This window comes from Zootoca vivipara, chromosome 6 (genome assembly GCF_963506605.1).
Source record: "Zootoca vivipara chromosome 6, rZooViv1.1, whole genome shotgun sequence".
Classification (NCBI taxonomy): Eukaryota; Metazoa; Chordata; class Lepidosauria; order Squamata; family Lacertidae; genus Zootoca; species Zootoca vivipara.
In genome coordinates, this window is record NC_083281.1 from 61,831,374 (window position 1) to 61,856,306 (window position 24,933).

Below are 24,933 nucleotides of genomic sequence, written 5' to 3' on the forward strand. Positions count from 1 at the left end.
GCCCCCAGATTCTAATGAAGGCCGATCGCAGCAATTAATTACAATCACGACAAAGGTCACAGGTTAAAAACTTCCCAGGAGAAAGCATGAAAAAACAGCAGAGCAGGCACGTTTTATGCACTGCGCAAGCGCAACGAGGAATCCGGGCCTTTCCAGGAGCGCTGCCCATCACCCCTCACTTCGAGTTTCCATTCGACAGCTGCCATGTGCGGGGCAGCGACGTAATCCCGATTGAGAGCAAAACAAAACAAAACGAGATGTCCTGTATGCTCCGCAGCTCCCGCGCTGCTACTTCTCCTTCCTCCCCGGCATTTTCGATTAATGGGAGAACAGGAAAAGAGGCTTGCTTACAAGACTTCTAGAGTCGCTGCAGTGCCCTAATTTTTTTCTGCTTCTTTCTCTTGTGCCCTTTGGAACCCATCGCTCTACGCATGCGCACAGCAATCTTCCCTCCCCACCCCTCAGGGGCTGGGCCTAAGCCGCGCGACGAGGCGCATGCGCAGTGCGCCGGGCTGGCTTCCCAAGCTCGCGCTCGCCCCGTTCCCCTCACAACAGCGGTAACGGCGGACACACACGGCCTGCCAACCTCCCTTCGGCGGGCCGCGAGCAGAAGGGCTCCTCTCTCCCCGGGATGGGCCGGGCCTTGGAATGCGAGGCTGCTGCTGCTGCCGCCGCCGCCGCCGCCGCCCTCATCATCCTGGGTTGTCGTCGGCAAAGCCCTGAAGGGACCGAAGCGACGGTGAGTCTGTGAGGGAGGGGCAGGGAGAAAGAGAGATAAGCAAGCCACGCCCTTGTTCTAAGCCACGCCTATTCGGATGTCCCCACTCTAAACCACGCCTCTGTTATCCCAAGCCACGCCCTTTTCAACCCCTCCTTCCTCTTTAGACCACGCCTACCAAGCATGTCACCAGTTCTCTCCCCCCCACCCATGTTCCTCTGCCCCACAAACTGTACCTCCCCCCAACCACGCTTCTCTCATGGCTCTGTGATGTAGATTTGGTTTACAGTATTTATTTGGAATATTTATTTATTTGGCCTGTGCTGCCATCGCTAAAGCGACTCCATGGAGGGGAATGCAATCAAAACTGAAACTATATCAAAGAAATAGCAATTTAAACTTGCAGCCGGCATGGACAGAGAAACACCACAACACCCAGTGCCAGTGCTCATTCCCAACAAACTCCAGGGCAGACATTGCTTGGTGCCAAAAATACCAATCAAGAGTTCACACTACCAGTATTTCAGAAAAGAAGTTTATTAATGTGGTGCCGCCACTGAGAAGGCCCACAACTGTGCTGCCATATAGCACATTTAAGCTGGAGCAGCCCTCCCCAAGCTGGGATGTTGGGCTTTTAGCTCCCATCCCTAACCATTGACCACACTGATTGGGGCTGACAGTGCTGGAGTTCAACAACATCTAGTAGTCACCATCTTGGGGAAATTGGTGAGAGGTGGTTTGTGATAAGCTCCTTTCAGAAACAGTGGAGTCAGTGTTGTGTAGTGCGTTAGTCTTAGACTAGGACCTAGGAAATCAGCCATGAAGCTCATTGAGTGACCTTGGGTCACCTCACAGAGTTGTTGTGGGGATTAAATGAGGAGGTGGAGAACCATATACGCCACCTTGAGATCATTGGAGAAAAAGTTGTGATAGAAATGCAATAGATATAATAAAATTGATGTTTAAAATACTTTAGTTTAAAAACTAAAGTACCAAGTACAGTGGTACCTCCGGTTACGAACTTAATTCGTTCCAGAGGTCCCTTCTTAACCCGAAACGGTTCTTAACCTGAGGCGTCCTTTCGCTGATGGGGCCTCCCGCTGCCCGCGTGCGACTTCCGCTCACATCCCAGGGTAAAGTTCGCTACCAGGAGCACCTACTTCTGGGTTAGCGGAGCTCGTTACCTGAAGCATTCGTAAGGAGGGTGGTACGTAACCCGAGGTTCTGCTGTACTTAATTAGTTTGCTTGAATATTTATGCTTATTTACCTAAATCACACCTTTCTGCCAAGGTTCGCTTGGTTCTCTTTACCATTCTTATCCTCACTAACCCTTGAGGTAGATTAGGCTGAGGTCATGACTAGCACCTGTATGCCTGAATGGGAATTTGAACCTGGGTCTCTCCAGTCCTAAACCAACAGCGCTAACACCTTTTCTCTCTTCCAGCTGGCTAATTGTAAACCCCTCCCAGTCTTATTTGTGCATTTGAAAATTACCTCTACTTGACCACACTTTTCATCGCCATCTGACAACTGATAGCTTGTATTTCACCCCCACCCCTACAAACTGCCATGGATAAAATCAGCTGTTATTGCCTTCTACTCTTCAATACTTTGTTACTTTGTGTTTCTCCCACTTTTCAACCCTATCCCATCTTTGTAGCCCTATCCTGTACTTGGAGGTACTGTATTCCCAATTAATGTGTACGAGATTGCAGCCCTTGAATAACTGTTCCATCCCACAGCAAAAGCTGTACCATGCTTCGTCTAGGGCTCACTGAGGTAGTCCGAACATATGTTTGCCTGAACTGCGTTGCCTCAGGGGGGATGCACTTGAATGAATGTTCCTATATGTATATGTATATGTATATGTATATATGTATTTAAAAATCCATCCACATAGAAGACCAGGAAATCAGGAACCCTGCTGTTTCCCTGACATAATTGCTTTTTTTTTTTAAGAGCACATGATTTGATGGTTTGCTTTCAAGTCACCACTTACAGGCTGATGTGGTGTAGTCTAGACACTGGCTTGCTATCTCTATGAGAAATTGGTCCTGGTTTCCCTGTTGATCAGGATTTTCCCATCATGCTGTTATCTTTGTTCTTGTCTCAGCAGTTTAATACAGAGGCTTACATTTTTCCTCCTGGCATAAAGGTGAAATCCTTAACCATTAGCATTCATTTTTCAGGACTGCCAGTGACCTAGTCCTGTAAATGAGAATAGGTTTTCTCCTTTTTTTCCAGCCATGGCTTTGTGTCCCTCCATGATTGTAAGACCAAGTTTGAGAGAAAATGTTTTTAACCAACCCAATGTCTGGGATAATTGGCTTTCTGTTCTGATATGTCTGCTAAAATAATTTCATTCACCTTGTACTGTACAGAAAAACTCACATTGAGAGCCAGGTGCTGATGCTTTTGTTGGCTGCTGTCTTTGTACCAAAGAAATCAAGGAACATTGTCATTGATTTAATTCATTATGCTTGGTTTTAAGAGACACTGCTCATTATGTTTCTTTATATTGAGTCAGACTGATGGTCCATCTACAACAGCATTTTCTGCTGTGACTAGTATTGGCTTTCAAGAATATCTGGTAGAGAGATGATATTTCCCTCTCAGCAGTCTATGGTTCCTCTCACTCCTTTTTTTTCTTTTCTGTGACAAGGGATTGAACTTGGTAGGACATACTGTCAGGAAACTGCATGTACTCCACCTAACTCCTCAATTGGCTCCCCACCACCATCACTGCTCAATACAACCTCTCTCTTTAAGGTCCTCACATTTCAGATGATTTAAGCAAATTGTAAAACAAATAAGAACATGAAGCTTTGATAATCATTTTGGAGTAGGCAACCACAACTTGTTTTGTTGTTATTTTGATTTCTTACCTGCCCTTCACCATGCGATCCCAGGGCAAGTTATAGCATTATAAAAATACAATATTTAAACAGGTTAAAGCCAGTCACAGTCACCAGAGTAGAGAGAGGGTCCCTATTGTACTACAAGAATTTGTAGTCCCTGCTGTATATCTGTGCAGCTTTTAGGATCATAAGCTGCCTTACACTATTGGTCCACCTAGCAGGAAGTTATGTGTTAAGGTGGGGAAGGGAACCTTTGTCAGTAAAGTTCATTAACCAGAAATAGGAGTCAGTAGTTTAGTAAGTAGTTGTGATAAGTGCTGTTCCTTGGACTTTGATGTCAAATACTTTAGCTGTGTACCTCCGTACTTCCAAGCTCTCTCTAATGTTTTAATAAAGGTGTTGGTAACGGTACTCCTGACAAATCATGTGAAGCAGCTCCATGTGGAACTGAGTTAGACCATTGGTGCATCTAGCTGAATTGTTTCTATTCTGATTGGACTGACCCTTCAGGGTTTTGGGCAGAGGTTATTTCAAGTACGGTACTTGGGCCTGAAGCACTTGGACTGGAGAAGGCAATGACTGTATCTGCATGCAAAGTGGGCACTTTGTTACTGAAAGCTTTGGTCCTTCTCTACTGGATTAAGCAATCCAGTAACTGGCATGCAAAAGAATAGGTAGATTTTTGTATGTGCTTGGAAAGCTCTTCAAATGAAAGTGGTTGGATGTGTATACAGTTTAATGGAACATACATCACACTGCTTTGTATTAACGTCATAAGCATTGAGAAAGCTCCAGGAGACTGCCTTTCAAAACCTGGATTGGGTTTTGTGTGTGTGTGTAAAACTGTAAAGGGGGGGTAGTGTCTGTGGGCTTGCTTGTGTAATCCTAACCAAAGCCAGGGTTCACTAAATCTCAGCATATGTAGGAAGAAGGACTAGTTTCAGATTTGTGTGTCTGTTCCTATCTTGCCCCACATGACCTGGAAGCTGTACACCGGCTCCCTCAGCCAATACTGCGAGATGAGCGCCACAACCGCAGAGTCGGGTCACGACTGGACCTAATGGTCAGGGGTCCCTTTACCATTACTTCCTATCTTTCCATTCGTAAACCTCAGGCCCTTCTAGGTGTGTTTGTGTCCAACTCTCAAATTGTGACTGCTCTCAGCCAGCCTGTTGCTGAATATGTGTGTCTGCCCTCTTTCCCTGCCCTCACAAGCAGAGTGGAGATGGCTGGGCTCTGTGACATCATGATTTCACACAGTATGGTTGAGACTTGCTCCTGAAGGGGGCTATGGACTTGTGACAGGCCCTCAAGTTTGAACAGGGTCTGCTCTGCCCGCTTTCCATGATGGGATGACATCATGCATCACCGTGTGGGTCGGGCAGCGCCTGCGGGGCCCGCAGAATTCCCAAGCCCCTTCACCCTTTCAGCTAGAACAGTTCATCTTACTTACTTGTGAGTAACTAAAGTCATCTTAAAGGACTGATTATGGATCACGCAGGGGGTGGAAGGAGAGGGTGCAAGACACAAGCATATACAAACTGTGAAGGTCAGAGACTTGGGAGATACAAAAAGTGAAAGGTAGCCTAGCATAGTTGAAAATAATTCCCTGACTTTCCAAACATACAGCTGGCAATGTACAAAGGAAGCTTCCAGGGAAAATATCTTACTTCAAGATCATTTTGCGTATCCAATTGCAGAAAATCTACCATTAGCCGGAGTAGAGCAACTGTGACCTTGAGCATGGAATACTTGGACAAAATAATCAAGAGGGGGTTAATTGAGCACTTATAGGTAGATTGAGTCTCCTGCAGCTGCTGCTTTCCTGCAGAAGGGCTTCCCCTGGGCTACAGACCTGTATAATGAAAGACTGGCCAGCCTGCCTTCTGAGAGAGGAGATGCTGACTCTGTAGTTAGCAGAGCCAGTTTGCTGTGATATTTTCATTTTTCGTTTTTGAAACCATGCCTTAACTGTGTGTGACAGCTTTGCTTACATTGTCAATGCGGATATTCTCACTAATATTGTCACTGGTGCCCACGTTTAGGGCCCTGTAGATTTTTCTTTTCTGCCAACAGAAATCTTTTTGGGGTAAGGGGGAGCTAATCTGACTGCAGAGACAGAATTTTTCCCAATTGAATTTACGGTCATGAAACCTCAAGCACTGTGTCTGGGGCATAGCTGCCAAGTTATCCCTTTTTTAAAGGGATTTTCCCTTATGCTGAATAGGCTTCCTCGCGAGAAAAGGGAAAACTTGGCAGCTATGGTCTGGGGATGTGTTAATAGTTGAGATAATAGGTGAAGGTACCTCTATATATGATGCTGCAATGTCCATACAGTGGTACCTTGGTGCTCAAACTTTATCCGTTCCCAAAGGCCATTCCAAAACCAAAGCGTTCCAAAACCAAGGCACACTTTCCCATAGAAAGTAATGCAAAATCTGTTCAAGACTATTTAGCAATTTAACATGAATTTTACTATCTAACGAGACAATTGATCCATAAAATGAAAGCAATAAACAATGTACCGCAGTCACACAATCAGTCAATCAATCAATCAATCAGTAGCTGAACTGGGTTCCACACAGCCACAAAAACAAAACAAAAAAGCCGCAAAAACAGAAATGTAAAATAAATAGCAAAAACAGACAGCGTAACACTCAAAATGGAATATAACACTCAAATCGGAAGCGTGACACTCAAAACAGCATGTTCGGCTTCCAAGAAGTTCGCAAACCAGAACACTTATTTCTGGGTTTGCAGTGTTTGGGTTCCAAGTTGTTTGAGTACCAAGGCGCTTGAGTACCAAGGTACCACTGTACAGTGGTTTACTGTCCCAGGTAATCTACAATATTCTATTCCCCACCTACCTGCTTTTCTGTTCTCTCCCTCCCCAAATCATTAGTCAGCATTCTGTGACCACTGAGTGTGGCCAGTGCTCAGTGGTTTGTTTTGGGATCCTGCCTTTTTTATTATTGTTTTTAACTTCAACAAATTCTGATGGTTCCGCAAACTTGCTGATATCTCTCTTGTGAATGTGTGCTGTTTTGGCTATGCAAGTTCTGTCACCTACCTCTGAACTTCATAAATGGAGGGAATGATATCCCACCTTTCAGTTTGCTAAAATTTCCAAGGCAAGTTCCCAGTTATGGTTAATATAAAAATAAACATAATTAAGACCTTCCCTAAAGCATTGCCTGTATAAATAGTAAAGGGGCTATTTAGACAGCAAAATATAAACACACAGCAAAATAGACAGCAAAATATAAACACAGAGACACACAAAAATCCACTCAGAAGTAGTAAAATTAAATCATAATTCAGTAAAAGAAAAACAAATGGTAGATAACATCATTATTAACTGGCACCTAAAGCTTCATTATGTTGGTGTCTGGTAAGCATCCCTAGGGAGGGTGTTCAGCCATGGAGGAAGAGACAATGCCCAGATATTTGGAGAAGGACTTCCAATGAAGTTTATCATGGCTGGACTGATTCATGTAAGAGAAGATGGCATCTTAGGTATCCAGGTTCCAAGTCTTTACTGACCTTAAAAGTCAATACCAGCATTTTTAAATTGTGCCCAGAATGAAACCACAAGTTACAATCCAAAGTCAGTAATTTAGCGACCGTGTTGTGCTTCAGGTAGAAGTTCTTAGATAGATAGTCTTCTACAGCACATATTGGGTGTTTCCCAGTTGTGAAATCCCTTGCTGGAAGAACATGGAAGTGAAAGGAGAAGACAGCTGGACAGCAACATGGAGCAGCTGGGCAGGGCAAATGGTTTGAGTCTGAGATTTCCTGAACAGCTGATGGTGGATAATGGCTATCATTAACATTATCCTCTCTTCAGAAAAATGAAAAGCCCCTCTCCCCTCCCCCCACTTTTTCCCTAGAGATTCAGTGTTTCTAGAGATTCAGTGTTTATCCAAGGACAGAGGAGAAAAGCAGCCTTTTAACTTGATAAGTGAATCAGAGGTCAGAATGGAAGTTTTCCTCCACGTTAATGCAGGTTTTTTGCCTTCTACAGATGTGCTGTAATTCCATCACAGAAGACACCTCATGCTTTGTTATAACCTTGCTGCTGCGCTTGTAACTAATGAATGGCTTTATTATGTCTGTGCAGGTTACATCAACTATGACTACATGCATCTTAGAAGCCCAAAGGAACAGCAAGATGTCAAACTAACACTCACACTCCTTGTCAGGTATGTGTTGATTCTGGATTTATTGCCCAGCCTGTCCCCAGAGGCTCAAGGTGGGTTGCAAATAGAAATACAAACGGTTAGATGCCTTTAAGTCCCTAATGGTGAGCCTGTAGCCCAGAATAAGCTTTCTTCAGATTTGTAAAAATAGAGCAATAGACATAAGTATGATGCCTTGGAACAAGCCACAACAGCTCACCTTAAAATGCCAAAGCAGGGAGGCTCCTCCACTCTTCAAGCAACTCAGCAAGCAGAAGTGCCATTTGTCTGTGCTATTTCAAATGCTGTGTATGCCAGACCAAAAAAAATGAGGGGAGGGCCATAACTGAGTGGTAAATCGCCAACTTTGCATGCAGAAGGTCCCAGGTTCAGTCTCCAGGTGGGGCTGGGAAAAACTCCCTGTCAGCATAGACAAGACCAGGCATCCCCAAACTGCAGCCCTCCAGATGTTTTGGCCTACAACTCCCATGATCCCTAGCTAACAGGACCAGTGGTCAGGGAAGATGGGAATTGTAGTCCAAAACATCTGGAGGGCCGAAGTTTTGGGATGCCTGGACAAGACTAAGCAAGGCGGACCAATGGTCTGACTCAGTATAACCTTCCTATATTCCTATGAACTGGTGGCACCACTGGGTTGGCATAGCAACCTGCCACACACAAATGGCAGCTCACTTGTATGTTTTCATTAGGTCTTCGTCTTCAAGGCAGATAAATTTTTAGCATGCTTCCATTCAAAGTTCATGCTGTTCCTCGGACATTACCTTAATAGGCCTTTTTGTACTTGCTTCCTGATCGCAGTAAGTTGATCAATTTATGCAGCTACCCCAAATTTCATCCTATTGCAGTTTCCCTCCCCCTCCGCAGTTCAACTTGCTTATTTGCTCAGCAGGGTTTAGTGACTTAAAGCAAGATGTTGCATAGAGGTGATGTGCTGTAATGTGACTGAGGCTGAAGTCTCTACTTCAAATCTTGCTTCCCCTCCAAGTGTTCCTGGACTACAACTCCCATTGTTTGTGAATACCCTTTGACAAGGGGGGTGGGGTGGGGTCTCCCTTATTTGGTTCAGAAACTTCAAAATTTCTTATTATGATCAAATTGGATAGTGCAAGTTTAATGTTTGGAAGAACATCAGTAATGACACACAAATAAATAAGCATGCACTTTAAACTGCATTGAAGCTGTCTTACTATAGGGAAGGGGACCTAGCATAAGCTGGAAAGCTGTGAGGCATCTGCTCAGATATCACAAATCAATGCAGTGCTTTCAGGTTGCTCTCCAACATGGTCCTTAATAGCAGTGAATCAATAGGGATTTCAGTGATGAAAGCGCTTCTAGGGTTTCATGCTATTTCTGGCACTTTTGGGGTTATGCTGCAATCTGGTCATAATACTTTGATTTTCTATATAGATAGTTGGAGGCTCTCTGGGGCCTCCTTTCTGTTCCTGGTGCGTTGAGGCAATGTGCAAATAAATGAAGCTCATTATAGTTCCACAAGTGTAGTTCAATGAACACCTAGTCCCACCAGCAAAACAAAAACCCTCCATCTGCTGGGAGAGAGCATTATTGCAAAATGAAACCAATAGGGTAGCTAAAAAATCAGTATGTTATTTAGTATTTAAAGATACTGAGTTGTATCCAAGTAAAGTAATATTAATGGGTCTAACACTGGATATAACCTTTGATTTTATTTTTTAAGTAAATTATACTGTTTCTCTCTCAAAAATATGCCCAGTTTAGAAGGAACAATGTTAACGCATGCACTTGACATTATTGTGAGCATATATCAAAATTATTCTTATTTACAACATGCCATCCATCATCATGGTGCTTTACTAAATAGGAGGGAACACTTAAGTACGAAGACTCTCATTTCACTGAAATCACTTAGAAGATAGTGGCACATTTTGCCCCATTTCTTTCTAGAAGGACTAGAGCAGGCTTCCTCAACCTTGGTCCTCCAGATGTTTTGAGACTACAATTCCCATCATCCCTGACCACTGGTCCTGCTGTCTAGGGATCATGGGAGTTGTAGGCCAAAAACATCTGGAGGGCCAAGGTTGAGGAAGCCTGGGCTAGAGACTATCTATCTATCTATCTATCTATCTATCTATCTATCTATCTATCTATCTATCTCTTCTATATATAAAGGTGTGATATAAATGTAGCCATAGATAGATAGATCGATCTATCTATCTATGGCTGCATTTATATCACACCTTTATATATAGAAGGGATTTGAATCCTGGTCTCCCAGGTGCTTATCCAACACTGGGGTACCTGCCCAGGGGCACTAATTAAAGCTTGTGTATGCAGTGGAATAATATTTCAGCAGCATAATGTTAGATTTGATAATGTTATGAGAACTATAGGGTTGCAGCAAAGAAAATGTGGCTTTTCAAGGAAGGATTTGAAGAAAGTAAGACAAATGAGCTCAAAGTTGTGTTCTTGGAGGAAGTTTCAGTCATTAGACTGGAAGCCAGGAGATGGCATCCTTTATCTCACCAGTTCATATGGGTGATTTTTTTACGCTTTATGTCCTCCAACAATCTGAACTCTGCAAGGTGTTCTGTTTCCAAATTATGAATAGTTATGATTCCCAGTAACCAAACAGCATAGACATTAATTTTCCATCTCATGGTTCTCCCACTTAAGACCTGCCTTTATTTCTGTAATGTTTTGAATATCTGATCATATATACCTGTTTATTAATAAGTCCCACTTGGTTCAGTAGGCGTTACTTTCCCATAAATGTGCATATTCTACAGGAAGGCAGTCTCACTTAATATTCATGCATAAGTGTGCAGAAGGCCAAAGATAAATTTATCTCTTGTCTGTGTTGTGGACTGCAACTCCCTTCAGCACGAGCCAGGCCTGATGATGTTTTGCTCTATGGAAGTTGAGAGTCCAAAACATCTGGAGGATTCCACCTCAGCTAGCTTTGTGTAAACAGTACTGTGCTAGACGGACCACTTGTTTGACTCTGTGTAGGACTGTGGTCTGTATAAGGCAGCTTCCTACATTTGTAGGTTGTAGAACAACTCAGCTTAGTTGCAACCAATTTGCTTCAAAACAGGAATCATTGAATATAACACTTGTTCATAAAATATATCAATTTTAAAATGGGGAAACTTGATTTAAAGACAGTGATTTAAATAACTTTACTATTTTTAACTGATTTTAAATTGACTTGATTTAGATTATTCTATCCAAGGAATGAGTATAAAAGCCAGTGTGTAAAAATAAGGTGTTCTTGTGGAAAGCAGTCTTATTTCATAAGGCTGGAACTATTTCACCACTTAACCACTTTTGAATGAACAGAATGTGTGGGCAGCAGAAAGAGCATCTGTTCCCAAGATTAAATTGCTAGCTGAAAGTGCAAAGCACAACCCCTTCCAGAGATCTTGCTGCTGCAGTGCATTTAGTAGCCTCTGCCCTGTTTCTTTTCTTTTCTTTTTTCGCTGAGTCATTGTTTAAATTGAGACATACATATTTTTTACTCTGTGTGTGCTTTAGCTATTGTCTCTGCTTTAGCAACTGTCTCTGCTTGCCAGCACCACATGGAATCAATTGTTTGCTCTCCCTACTATTCCATCTACACAGAAGTGTATATTTTTAATTTGTGATGTGAACATAATCATTTACGTGATTTCCAAATGTCCAGAACCCCTGGTCATTAGGCATGCTGGATGAGGCTGATGGGAATTAGTAGTGCAGCAGCATATAGAGAGCTGCAAAGTTTCCATCCCTGCTTCACGACAACCCTGAAAGGTACCCAAGTCTGATAAGCCTCAAATTGCAGAGATTAAGAGCAAGAGTGGCTTGCCTTAGGCCATCTAATCTATGGTGGAATGAAAATCACATAGAGTTTCCTGACTCATTTAATCTCTTTGCCACCTTGCTGTACCAATTGTAGCGTGCTCTCATCATATGCTAACAGTTCTGCCTAAATTACTTATAACTTGTGGTGGCAGAGGGCATAATCCTTTTTTTGGCCCCAGGGATCAAAAAAATGATGCTAGTTCTTAGGGAAATGTTAATATGAGCCTCAAGTCTTTTCACCCCAATTAAATTCAGTGGATCCTGTTTCAGACTAAACATTAATTAGCTAGAGCTGTTAAGGCCGTTTCTTCATACGGTACTTTTAAATGAGACTTAGAATTAACTGTTGTAAGTTGAGGAATCTGTCCTGGATGTAATAAAAGCTATTTTTAACTCTGTACAAACGTATAAATGTTCTCCCTCAGTGAATTAAAAACCTATCTTTTATAGGCTTCCTTTTCTTGTGTTATGTGAATGTTGTGAGGAGCATTCATGTAATTTTAGGCACATGAGCCAGTTGTACTCCTCCTTTCCTATTTGGGGAATTCCAAATGCCTACACCTTACAGTCATCTCCCATCTCTTTGAAAATGACTAAGCCTGCGCCTCCTTCCTGTTAAAGGCAGAGATGAGGAAGGGAGAATGTCTACAGCACAATATCTGCATTGCTCCTCTGGCTCTATGCTGAGGCACCCAGTGGAGTTGGCACCAGTATTTTTAGCTAATTTGCTGCATGCTCCATTTGAATGTAGTAACATAATCATAAACATGCTTACTCTGAAGGAAATCCCATATTATTCATTGAGGCTTACTCCCTAGTAAGTGAGCCGATGATTGCAGCTGAAAACTCCTTAGTGGGGTTAATGGTTGGGGTATTAAACATTTCGTTTGCTGTTGCCACCAATTTCAGACAGTGGTTGTAGAAGTAAGGTGATTGTGGGGAAGGGAGTGCACAACAACAACAAAATGAGCAAAAATTAGAGCCTGGAAGCGGGGGGGGGGATAATAATGAGGGGCAAGGATGCACAGAGAAAAAAGGGGTGACATGGAGTGCAAAGTGATTTGGGGGGTGAGGAAAAGAAAAAAAACAAGTACCTATGAAGTGGGGGTGCTGAGAAATCCGTAGATAGAGATGTAAAAAGGCAGCAATTTCCATTCATCACAATCGGCACTGTTTCTATTCCACTGCAGTTTAGTTTCCACCAAATACGGTGTTATTTGTGTTCTGTCTGCTGTTTAACATAAGTTAAATAACTATTTACTTAAGGTATGTAACTTACATTCATTTCAGTCTAAAGCAAATTTCAAAGCAATGGTTTAAAAAGTCATTTGCAGACTCAAAGAAAACAACAGTGGTGTCTTTGCTTGATTAATTTATGCTCCTGACCACAGATGAACCTTTAACTGCAGCAATCTCTGCTTCCACTTGCTTTTCTGCTTTTGGCTTAATTCCCTCACCCTACTCATGAGTGATGGAAAAGAGGAATAATGGATGGAGTGCAGAAAGAGAAAAAAATGGTGTGCTGTGAAATGCAGAAAATGCCACAGATTTGGGATTAGAATAGATGAGAATACATACAGAGCGCACTGAAGGAGGGACAAAAACAAAAACTTCAGTTAATTTTTTTAACAAAATGCTTTCCTGCAGTTGACATAAGAATTCAGACTTTGTAAAAATATAGGCTACAAATGGCCCTTGAAGTGGTGTGAGATGTATCTTACTGGGTTGTGCATGTTCTTACAACCACAACAAATCTGTCTGCTAGAGAGAAATGGGAGATGCAAAATATTCAGGTAACTGGCAGAAGCCTTACACTTTCTCGCGCTAAAGTACTGTTCCTTGAACAAAATTGTTATGGCGAGGTAACCTCTACCATCAGACCTGCTTCTGTCCCATGGTAATAGAACCTGACACCTGCTGTCAAAACTCCTTGGTTCATGGCTGCCCTCTTGTTATTTTTCTGCAGGGCCAGTCCAGAAAATCATGCAGTCATCTGGGCACAGGTTCCGCGACGTCGAGCATCACCCGCTGCTTGCCGAAAATGACAGCTATGATTCATCATCGTCGGAGTCTGACATGGCCGACCGGGTCTGGTTCATCCGTGACGGCTGTGGGATGGTCTGTGCTGTGATGACTTGGCTTCTCGTTATCTATGCGGATTTTGTAGTGACATTTGTCATGCTGCTGCCTTCCAAAGACTTTTGGTACTCCCTCATCAATGGGGTCCTCTTCAACTGCTTGGCGGTGCTCGCCTTGTCCTCGCACCTGAGAACAATGCTGACTGATCCCGTGAGTAGAAGTGTTCCTCACAGTTGGGTTTAACCATTTTGTACGCATGGAACAGTGATACACAGGGAACCTTTTCTGGGCAGAACTTTTGGCGCTTGCATAGCACCACAAACGTGTTTGGGAAGAAACAGAACCTACACTCAAATAAAAATGCCCCAAACAGGAGACACAACTAGCAATATACACATCGTGCTTGAACAGTCAACACTTCTTACTGTGTGTGAAGCCTTTCCTAGTAATTTATCCTATTGGCATGCACTTGTGGATTGCCTACCACAGGGTTGGGAAATCTTTTTATGCAAAGGACTATGCTCCTTTAGGGATAATCTATTGAGGACCACATACTGCTAAAGCCAAAATCAGGCAGGGCCACACCCATCGTCGTATTCAGGTTTAGGAACAAGAATATACTTTAATTCAAATCATCAATCCCTTTTGGTGAAGGTTCTCTCAACCCCGCTGGGCTCCCATTTGCTTTATCAGGCTTCCAGCTCTGGAATTCCAATACCTTAAGCAATCTTCTAACCACTGGTATTCTGCTACTGCCATATAGACAGGCATCCCCAAACTGCGGCCCTCCAGATGTTTTGGCCTACAACTCCCATGATCCCTAGCTAAGAGGACCAGTGGTCAGGGATGATGGGAATTGTAGTCCAAAACATCTGGAGGGCCGAAGTTTGGGAATGCCTGATATAGACAATAATCTCTCTGACCAACTTTGTCACAGCCTTGATGGCTTGGCCAAATATTTATTTTATTAAAAGCAGATTTTAACAGCTATGATTTGCTTTCAACAATACCATTAGAAATTTCATAGCATGTGCCTATAACTCTGTTCCTAATACAAATCCTATCCCGCCCACTCTGCCCCCTGCTCCTCGGCACCCACACCAACCACCCTTCTCCAGAACGCAACTGTATTTTTCTGTACACACGCGCACACACACTATCATACTCCACCCTCAGCCAATCAGGACACACCACACCATTCTGTCGCATTCTCACTTGCACCCCCTTGCACTCATCTTACCTTACAACTTACAAATATCTCCCTAAATAACATTTTACTGTATATTTCTTTAATATCAAACCTGTACAAGTCAGTTACAGTGACAAACACCACAGCCACCTCAACTTTCCATTACACAATTTCCCCTCTTTTTTTCATTTATCTTACACCCACCCACCCACACACACGCACACACACCCTCTCTTCCTCTTTGCACTTCTTTCCACCCTGAAAATAAGCTCTGCACAATAACTAGAAATAAAAGCTTCCATTGACACCAGTGGAAGCTTTTTGTTCTCAATTCAGTTGGTACACAGGAGGGCTTTTTGGGAGGTGGAGTCATGGCAGGCAGAGTTTAACCCAGAGGTCGGCAACCTCTGGCCCATGGGCCGGATCTAGCCCATAGAGGCCGTTTTTCCGGCCCACGAGCCACCCGGTCACTGAGCCGTCTGCTTGGCAAATCCCAGTGGTCAGGGAAGATGGGAATTGTAGTCCAAAACATCTGGAGGGCCGAAGTTTGGGGGTGCCTGCTCTAGACTGCTGCATCTGCTTTGTTATCATGTAAGAATTCCCCATCCCTATAGCCTCACACACTGCAGTTCTCCCTAGCTACCACACTGAAACTTCGGGCAGCACTCCCTCCAGGCACTAGTGCATAGGTGCCAACTCCCAGATTGAAAAATCCGGGATCGACGCAGTGCAACACCGGAAGTCGCGCTGCGGCCATTTTGGAACTGGGCAGAGCAGCACCGAAAGCCGCTTCGACGCATGCTCTGCCCATTTCCAAAATGGCCGCAGCGCCAGAAATCACTTCTGTGCTTTTCCAGAGCTCCAGACATGTGCAGAAGGAGCCTCCCCGGGCCGGTAAGAATGCGGGGGATTTACGGGGGTTTTTAAATCCAGGCTGCCAGCGGGAAATGGCTTTAAAAAACGGGGGTTTCCCAGGGAATACGGGAGACTTGGCAGCTATGCCCTAGTGCCTGCTTGTTTCTTTAAATTGTCCATTAGTGTTACGACCTTTGATTCAGTAACTGCTATCAGTTTTGTGTTGCTGCCTTTCTCTCTCTTTCATGGAAAGCTGCCTTTAGAATGGAGAAAGGTAATTTACACACACACACACACACACACACCACCACCACCACCACCACTGAACTTTGTGCTGGAAAATAAGAAAACAGTCCAGTTGTGCAATACATGTGCACTCCTCTGACTTGGCTCACAGTGAACATTCAGTTGCCAAAGCTTAAACCATCATGAATAGTCAAGTGGGAAATTGTAGCCAGAAATCAAAGAAATTGCTCCAGTGTCTGCCACATTATGGTCTTGTTACCATAAAACCCATAATACATCTTCCTTCCTACAGACCTTTCTCATGGACATAGTGTGCTTTTCCTTGGTATATTCCCAAGATTAAATCTTACATGCCTATATATCACTTGCTAAAGAAATGGAGGCATAGGATCCTTTTTTGTCTTCCTAAACTAGGATTGTAAATTAAAATACAAGTAGGTTTTTGTCTGAACATGATACTGCTCAGTTTGGTAGCTTACTGAGAAGGCCCAGTGTCTGAGGAAATACAGAAATACAGCTGTCTCTCTCTAACTTTCTAAAATGTTATTTCTATGTATATAGGCTCCGTATTGAGGGCAGTTAGTGCTTACCACCAAAGACCTCCCAGATCCTTGTCCCATCTTGTTACTCTGCCCTCCTGTCCTGCTACACCTCTGCTTGCAACCTTCCTGTTCTACCACACTCATCTGCCCAAATGTTTCCAGGTCCTATAAATTACTCTGCCTTTTCTTCCTTTTTGCTGATAACTCCCTCAAAAACGTGGTGGTGCCCTGTTTCTTTCTGTCAGAATCCCTCCTTGGAGCATACCTTTTGCATGAAACTTGTGGACTTCAACCTCTATAGAAGTAACATTAAAGTTGTGTGTAGCTGTGTTCATACTCATTCCTATTGTCAGCTGTGCCTTCAGGTTACCTTTTAGATCACTCTTGAAAACGCCACTGGCACTCTTCAGATATATGCCAGTAACTGGGCCTTGTCTTCCTTTCCATCTGTAATGCCTTAGGGGGCTGTTCCGAAAGGAAATGCCACGAAAGAGTACATGGAGAGTTTGCAGTTGAAACCAGGCGAAGTGATCTACAAGTGTCCAAAGTGCTGCAGCATTAAACCAGAACGTGCCCACCATTGCAGGTATGTCCCATTGCTGCTTCTGTACTGTTCTCAGCCTGGAATCCAAGGCCCAAACTATAAGTGACGTTAAAATCGTCTTTGCATATTGCAGTTATGCAGGTGGAAGGAAGTTAACCCCTTTCCTCCTTTCCACAGCCCCAATGAAAATCATCCTCCACCACCACTTTCCCTCCCGGGGAAAATAGTATGGCAATTTTCCCTGTGACTTCAGCACTTGGGGAAATGAGTTAGCCTTACAGTCTCTGCAGAATACTTCCAATATGGATTGAAGCTGTGGTTTGTTTTGTTTTTTTAAAAAAACATCACATAAACAATGGCAGTCTCAGTGTAATGTATAGTTTGGCTCCTGCGTGGCTTCTCAGACCTCAGATATACCTCTCGTTCAGCACATTTCCCTAAAAGTATTCTTTGCTTTCATGTATGTTCTATTTGCAGCTTTCTCAGAACAGAGCATTGCTGTGTGACTTTTAAGTTGCCTGCAATTCACTATAGCTTGTGCAAAAGTGACAGACAAGGTCATTTCTTTCAAGATTCCTTTCAGATTCCCTTTTGTTTGAACAAGCTAAGCAGGAGCATGGAGGGTTGTTGTTCTCCACAAGTTGCCTGCAGCTGCTTCCCCACTTTGTCCCACCATCTCTTTGTGCCTCGCTCTTCTAAGCATTAAGTTGAATGCTTAAAAGCTTGCTGTGGCTTTGTGATAGCAAAGCACTTGAATCTGGCCATTCCTGGAAGATCTGGCAGAGCTCATCTGCACTAAAAATTGCCAGCTTTTAGTTGTGTTTCCTGGAAAATGTGGTGCTTGAGAGCCTTCATTTCAAGGTAAGGGAAGGTGCCAGCACTCCAGTGTAGAATGAAATGTGGAACTGTGCAATGAATGCTGTTTGTTATGTATTGAAGATTATTATAATTAGTAGCATTAGTATTGTTGGTGGGGCAAGAAACAAAATGTATATATTCACCTTCAAACGTGAGTGCTGCTCAGAGAGCCATCCATCCAGTCGTACCCTCCTCCATTATCCCACCTCAATTTTCCTTTTTTCCTTTTCCAGCTAATACTCAATATTCCACGACTTCTAAGTATGTTCAGTTTTCATTTAACTGTTTTTATTGGGGAGGGAGCAAGGTGTGCCCCCTCAGGGGGTGTTTGTGTGTATTTTAATCACGTTTATTCACCTTGACATGCAGAAAGCAGTCGCACAATGTTTGAATGTCCTACAGCATCTGTTAATGTTGAGCGGCTGCATTGAATGAGCTGCAGTTTGAAATCATCCTCCATTTGGCCTCCTGTACCATGCGTGCCAGCGTCTTAGGTTTCCAGAGAGATGGCCTCTTTGCTGTCACCAAGGGCAAAATATCCATAACACATACCACAGCATAACTTTCAGTGTTTCCCCCTCCTTCCTTCCACTAGCATTTGCAAGCGATGCATTCGGAAGATGGATCATCACTGCCCCTGGGTCAATAACTGTGTGGGGGAAAGAAACCAGAGGTTTTTTGTGCTGTTTACTGTGAGTAGGGTTATTTATTTAGTTGTTTACCTGTTTGTTTGTTTGTTTGTTTGTTTGTTTGTTTGTTGCCAATATAAAACTGTCCCTGGCTATCCTAATGTGGGGATTGAATTTTCAAGTTGGAACCTCTACACTCAGAGGCAGAGCATGCCTCTGAATACGGTATCAGTTGGTGGGACAGATGCAAAAACCGCAGAAGAGAGCTGTTGACTTCATGGCTTTCTTGTGAGTTTCCTGGATTCGTCTGACTAGTTGTTGTTGGAAAACATTGATGGGCTAGATCACAGATAGTCAGTGTGTAGATCCATAGAATCACAGAGTTGGAAGAGGCCACAAGGACCATCTAGTCCAACCCCCCTGCCAAGCAGGAGATCCCCAGCCTTCATGGCCATTGGTTTGAGATCATGGGGGTTGCAGTCCTACAACATCTGGCGGAGGCACGGTGGGAGAGGTTTGCTATCCCTGCGCTAGATGGAACCTTGAGTTAATACAGCAAAGCTTCCCTGCCCACTTGCCTCAAAAAAAGAAAGAGAATTTTGAAAGCACAACACAGTGTAGCATGGTCTTCTTAAAAGGTGTAAAAGAATTTAAATATTGACTGCCTGCCTGATGGTTGCATGGTTTTCACAGCTGATTTCCAAATCTTTTTCTCACTTCCAGATGTACATAGCTCTAATTTCAGCTCATGCTCTCATCCTGTGTGGGTTTCAGTTCTTCTCCTGCGTCAGAGGACAGTGGATTGGTAAGCACGCACTTCAGTTGCTTTTGTAATATGGCGTTTTACTTATTTATTTTCGGTATATCTAAGTCACTTTTCTACCAGAGAATCCAAGTGCCATAAAAGAAACTACCATGTAAAAATCAAACAGTTGAAAAGTTAATAGCATTATCTAAAAAAGAAAGAAATCAGCAACAGATTTTTTTTTTAGCAGATAAACCTCAAGAACCACTAAAACAGTAAGAACAGCAGAACAGTCATTCAAACACTTTGGTTAATAAAAAAAAGCTTTCACTCACCACCTAAGTATTATTTTTAAAAATGCCTTCCAGATTTATTTGGGGATTGTACAGTGGAACCTCAGAAGTCAAATGGAATCCGTTCTGGAAGTCTGTTCGACTTCCAAAATGTTCAGAAACCAAGGCACAGCTTCCAGTTGGCTGCAGGAAGCTCCTGCAGCCAATCAGAAGCCGTGTTAGACAGTCAAGTTCCAAAGAATGTTCACAAACCAGAACACTCCCGGGTTTGCGGCATTCGGGAGCCAAAACGTTTGAGTCGCAAGGCATTTGTTAACCAAGGTACGGCTGTATAGAGGCCACCACTGAAAAGTTATTCCCTGGTAACCATCCTCCTTACCTCTGAAGATGGGGGTACCTTGAGAAGGACCTCAGAAGGGGTCAGACAGATCTATAGGGGAGAAGGCAGTCATCTGGCAACTTTGCTTTTAAAATAATTGCCTTTTCAAATTGTGCATGTGGGCGCAGGTCATGATGAATCAGTGATGAGCGAGACCTGCATATATCATGTTTTATGCTTTGCCATATAACTACAACTGGGTATTTGATTGTCGTTTAGTCGTGTCCAACTCTTCATGACCCCATGGACCATAGTACGCCAGGCACTCCTGTCTTCCACTGCCTCCCGCAGTTTGGTCAAACTCATGTTGGTAGCTTCGCGAACACTGTCCAACCATCTCATCCTCTGTCATTCCCTTCTTGTGCCCTTAATCCTTCCCAACATCAGGGTCTTTTCCAGGGTATCTTCTCTTCTCACGAGGTGGCCAAAGTATTGGAGCCTCAGCTTCAGGATCTGTCCTTCCAGCGAGCACTCAGGGCTGATTTCCTTAAGAATGGATAGGTTTGATCTTCTTGCAGTCCAAGAGAGTCTCAAGAGTCTCCTCCAGCACCATAATTCAAAAGCATCAATCCTTCGGCAATCAGCCTTCTTTATGGTCCAGCTCCCACTTCCATACATCACTACTGAGAAAACCATAGCTTTAACTATACAGACCTTTGTCGGCAAGGTGATGTCTCTGCTTTTTGAGATGCTGTCTAGGTTTGTCATTGCTTTTCTCCCAAGAAGCAGGCGTCTTTTAATTTTGTGACTGCTGTCACCATCTGCAGTGATCATGGAACCCAAGAAAGTAAAATCGCTCACTTCCTCCAGTGGATATTTAGGTCTATACAAATTCTGGTGGCTCCTGAGCCTGAAGCACCTGGAAGGCACTTTCCATTTGAGCACTGTACCATTTGTGTACATTGGCAGCTCCATACAGGAACAAACTCCCATTCTGCATGTCGCTGGCCCCTTGTGCAGGCCAACAGTCTGGCTGCTGATTGTGATCCCTCAGCCTGGGCTTTGTGTTGTAGATTGCTGCTAACTTCCTGTTACATTCTCAGATTTGCTAATCCTTTTGAAGTTAACTCTTGTTGGCGTGCTTTTTGCAGTTTGTTTTTTCATTGAAGTTCATCCGCTCTCTTTCAGAATGCAGTGACTTTTCACCACCTGTGACTGTGATCCTGTTGATCTTCTTGTGCCTTGAGGGTTTTCTGTTTCTGACGTTTACCGCAGTAATGTTCGGCACCCAGATCCACTCGATATGCAACGATGAAACGGTAAGAACTGAGAGTTTTTCTTGGGGTCTGGTTTCAGGACTGGATAGGGATTTGAACCTGCTTCTCTTATGCCCTTGTTCCACACATTTCCTTATCCTCTGTTGAGATAGATGTTCAATCTTGGCTAGAGTTTGGCGTGCTTTCCAAATTTCTTAACACCAATTTTTATCATATTTACTTGCAGGAGATTGAAAGACTGAAGAGTGAGAAGCCTACATGGGAACGGAGGTTGCGCTGGGAAGGAATGAAATCTGTCTTTGGGGGCCAGCCTTCTCTGCTATGGATAAATCCGTTTGCTGGATTTCGAATCAGGCGGCTTATGCTAAGAGCTAAGAAAGGAGGTCCTGAGTTTTCTGTTTGAGTCTGTCTAATCATGCTGGAACTCACAAAAAGTAGTATATTGTATTTATTGGGCACCAGGAAAAAAGGAAAAAGCTGCCCACAAGTAACCTGTGACCAATGAAGATTTGACACACATGAAACATTTTGCTTGTAGCAAGCAGAATTTTATACATTTATAGTCACAGACATCTCATTAACTCTCAGAAGTGTAAACTGGATACTACCACACATGGCTTTCAAGCAAGATGACAAAACAATCAGAAACAACCAAGAAAGGTGGACAGTCACACTATGAAGCCAAAATATTGTCTTTACTACTGTAACTTATTATTTTAGAGGACTAATTATGCATTTATTTTTGTCAAACCCCTTTTATTTGATATGTGTCCTTTTTTTTTTTAAAGGAGTTGACCTCTGCTGTTTTTATATGACTTTGTGGCAAGGCACAGTTGTCAATCATGTTATTATACAAGTACAAATGCTGGAAACCACGAGCCAAAAGAAACCATTTTTGACCTGATAGTTTTTAGGCAATGCTCAGCTCCATTATGTAACTTTTCTGTTTGTCCCCAAAGACCCCCTCAGCTGTACTTCTGCATGTGGGTATCTGAACAGGTCTGTAATCCATTACCTTGTAGCCAAAACATACAAGGCCGATCAGTGTCCAAAATCTCCATAGGCTCAGAAATGTATTCTTTTTTGGGGATTCAATTTTAAGTGGTAAGTGTACAGAAATCATATCACAGGGTTTTGTTCTACCCTGAGGTATTTACACCAATTTCCTGTTCATTATAATTTCTAAGGGAACTCATCATTAGGTGTATTGAAGGATTACTTTTTGTCCTTCTGAAAAGGGGGGCGGGTGGAACCATGGGTATAAACTTCTGGTGGCATGAAAAATTGCAGATTGGAAGTCTCTTAATTTAACCAACAGCTTCAATTGCTTCTTGCATTTCATTATATAAATTCGTCAGAATGCAAGCCAGGCCTCTCAAAAACTATGGGTAAGACCTAGTGAACTTGATATTCCAAAATATGCACATAGGGGGTGGGAATATGTAAGCTGCAATAGATCTGAAGAACAAGCATGTCTTTAAACATGCTGGCCTGCAGCCAGATTCTAAACATGCTCTGTGGAAGTCAGACTTGCTGGTTCCAGATGGCCTTAATTGCTGAGTTCACTGATGCGCCATTGTTGCATGCACTGCTGCCACATAACACACCAGTTTTCATGCTCATTGCAGTGGGAGAGGCGCCTCCTGATTCCGCAAAGGGATTGTTGTAGTGGCATTGTCATGTTGAAGCTATTGGCACTACTCTTATGAGAGCACTGAGTACTCCTCAGCACTCCTACACAAATATGGGGCTCATGATGAATCTTGAATGTGTTTGGGAATGTTGCCAATTGTTCAGATAGTCTCCTTGCAGCCATGCCAACCGTGTGACTCATAGCTGCACTTGCTTACCGTTAACGGCAAAGGAGATGGGCAGATTTCTTCAGAAGCAAGTGCAGTACTTGACTGTGAGGATTCCATGTAATGATTTATTTATTTTTAATCCTTGGCAGCAAAAGGAAATACAGCACACCCTACCATATTCCAAACAAAACCACTTCTGAACTAGAGAAATCAGTGGTATCAAACCAGCTTTTACCATCCCTTGTAGAGTGAAACCACTACATGGTCTGAATGTGCTGCTACATCTGCAAGTAATGAAACATTGTCTGAAGGGGGTGATGTGTGCTCAGTAGCAGAAGCTGATCCTCCCCCCCCCTTTCTTTTAATGCCATTTAAACAGGAGACTTCACACCTTGAGCATGCATGTATAGAAAGGAGAAATGTTTTTTGAGGGCGGGGGGAGCCTTTCTAAATTGAAACCTGCCTTTAAACATATCGAGGCTGAGCTTTCACTTAGCCATTGGTTTCGCAGTACCAGCATGCTCAAGAATCTGGGGGCTGGCACACCCCACAGATGACAGATTATGCATGTGCCTGGGGAGCTGGGGCTTTGCTGATATCACCCCAGCACTTCCCACAGCTGAAGAGAAGTGGCTTATTGAGTTGATTGCGTCTTATGTTATTACAAAAGCAAACAAACAGCAAGCAAAATTCTGTCTCATGCAGAATTCCCTCTTCTGAATGACTTGTAGGCTATAAGTTTAGTGTGAGGCTTCCAGTAGGACAGGCATCCCCAAACTTCGGCCCTCCAGATGTTTTGGACTACAATTCCCATCATCCCTGACCACTGGTCCTCTTAGCTAGGGATCATGGGAGTTGTAGGCCGAAACATCTGGAGGGCCGCAGTTTGGGGATGCCTGCAGTAGGATCTTTAATTCCTGGAGGTTCACTCGCATATTTCTCTATGTCTCTGTGCAGCGTCTTAACTATAATGACCAGAATTGTGTTTTATAGCAGGATGGCAATGATGCCCAAGCATGTGTCCCCATGAAGGGGGCTTCCTGCATGACCATTTTGGTCCTTGGCATTAAATGAAAACTGTGTAATCTGGAGGAATGGAAGTACAGGGGGAGAAACAAGAGATACAGCGGAAGGGCCTGCATACCAGTTCACTGACCCTCCTAATATAGGTGATAAATTTGTTACAGGCTCCCCCTCTTCACACACACATAGTGTAAGCTGTGGGGCAAGCACACTGTACATACATCCATGTAAACAATTATCCCTTGGAGGAGGGGAATTGGGCCCCCGTCAGGAGAGGCTGCTTACAAAATCACAGTATTTATATGGTGATGAAGGGGTCCTATTTGCTCTCCCACCATGCAAGGCATAAACTGGAACCATGGTGATCTGTGTACTACCTGCCATGCAGAAAAATGCGTTCACCGCAAGCAGGTGGTGACTTGTAGCGAAGCCAGGCACACACATTCTTACAGGTGAACTAAGTGACCTGTAAGAATCAAAAAATGCTCAGACAATGCCTCAAGGGATCTTTGCAGTCCATTCTCGGCCCATTAACAAAAGCCTGCAGTTTGTTCTTATGTACATATTCACAGTTCTGTCAAGTCTGCACGTGTTACTAGGGAAGCAGAACTTGCAAGCAGATAAATACCATTAGATTCGGATCACCAGAGCAAGGGGTAAAAATGCAGCAAGCCCAGGAAGATCTTGCCCATTTCCATTTTGTACCTTCACCTAGTTTGAGAATTGGTTATATCTACTTTAACACAAGCCTTCATACATACACTTTGATGGACTGTATACTGCTGGAACTCAGCAAATCCCTTTTAAAGCAGCTGAACCTGTGTGTGACTTAGCAAGTGTGTGTGTGTGTGTGTGTATGAAAATGAGTTTCTTGGCTTTTTGAATCCTTGTTCTGTTGTAATTTTTTTAATGTAAAATAAAGTAACTAATTGAGGGC

At 43.3% G+C, this 24,933-nt stretch overlaps 1 protein-coding gene across 1 annotated transcript; it reads left to right on the forward strand.

Annotated features, from left to right (window-relative positions):
* The first annotated feature begins 493 nt into the window (after positions 1-493).
* On the forward strand, positions 494-24,930 carry ZDHHC7 (zinc finger DHHC-type palmitoyltransferase 7). The gene is made up of 8 exons (XM_035119657.2): positions 494-739; positions 7,698-7,779; positions 13,562-13,884; positions 16,968-17,092; positions 18,504-18,600; positions 19,261-19,342; positions 21,083-21,213; positions 21,398-24,930. The coding sequence occupies exons 3-8, from the start codon at positions 13,579-13,581 to the stop codon at positions 21,572-21,574; spliced, it is 918 nt and encodes a 305-aa protein (XP_034975548.1). The 5' UTR covers positions 494-739; positions 7,698-7,779; positions 13,562-13,578; the 3' UTR covers positions 21,575-24,930.
* Positions 24,931-24,933: the final 3 nt, after the last annotated feature.

Coding starts and splice junctions, on each gene's coding strand:
- ZDHHC7 (XM_035119657.2), top strand. CDS start 13,579: ATGCAGTCATCTGGGCACAGGTTCCGCGACGTCGAGCATCACCCGCTG. Junction 13,885..16,967: donor GAACAATGCTGACTGATCCC/GTGAGTAGAAGT, acceptor GTAATGCCTTAG/GGGGCTGTTCCGAAAGGAAA. Junction 18,601..19,260: donor GGTTTTTTGTGCTGTTTACT/GTGAGTAGGGTT, acceptor TCTCACTTCCAG/ATGTACATAGCTCTAATTTC.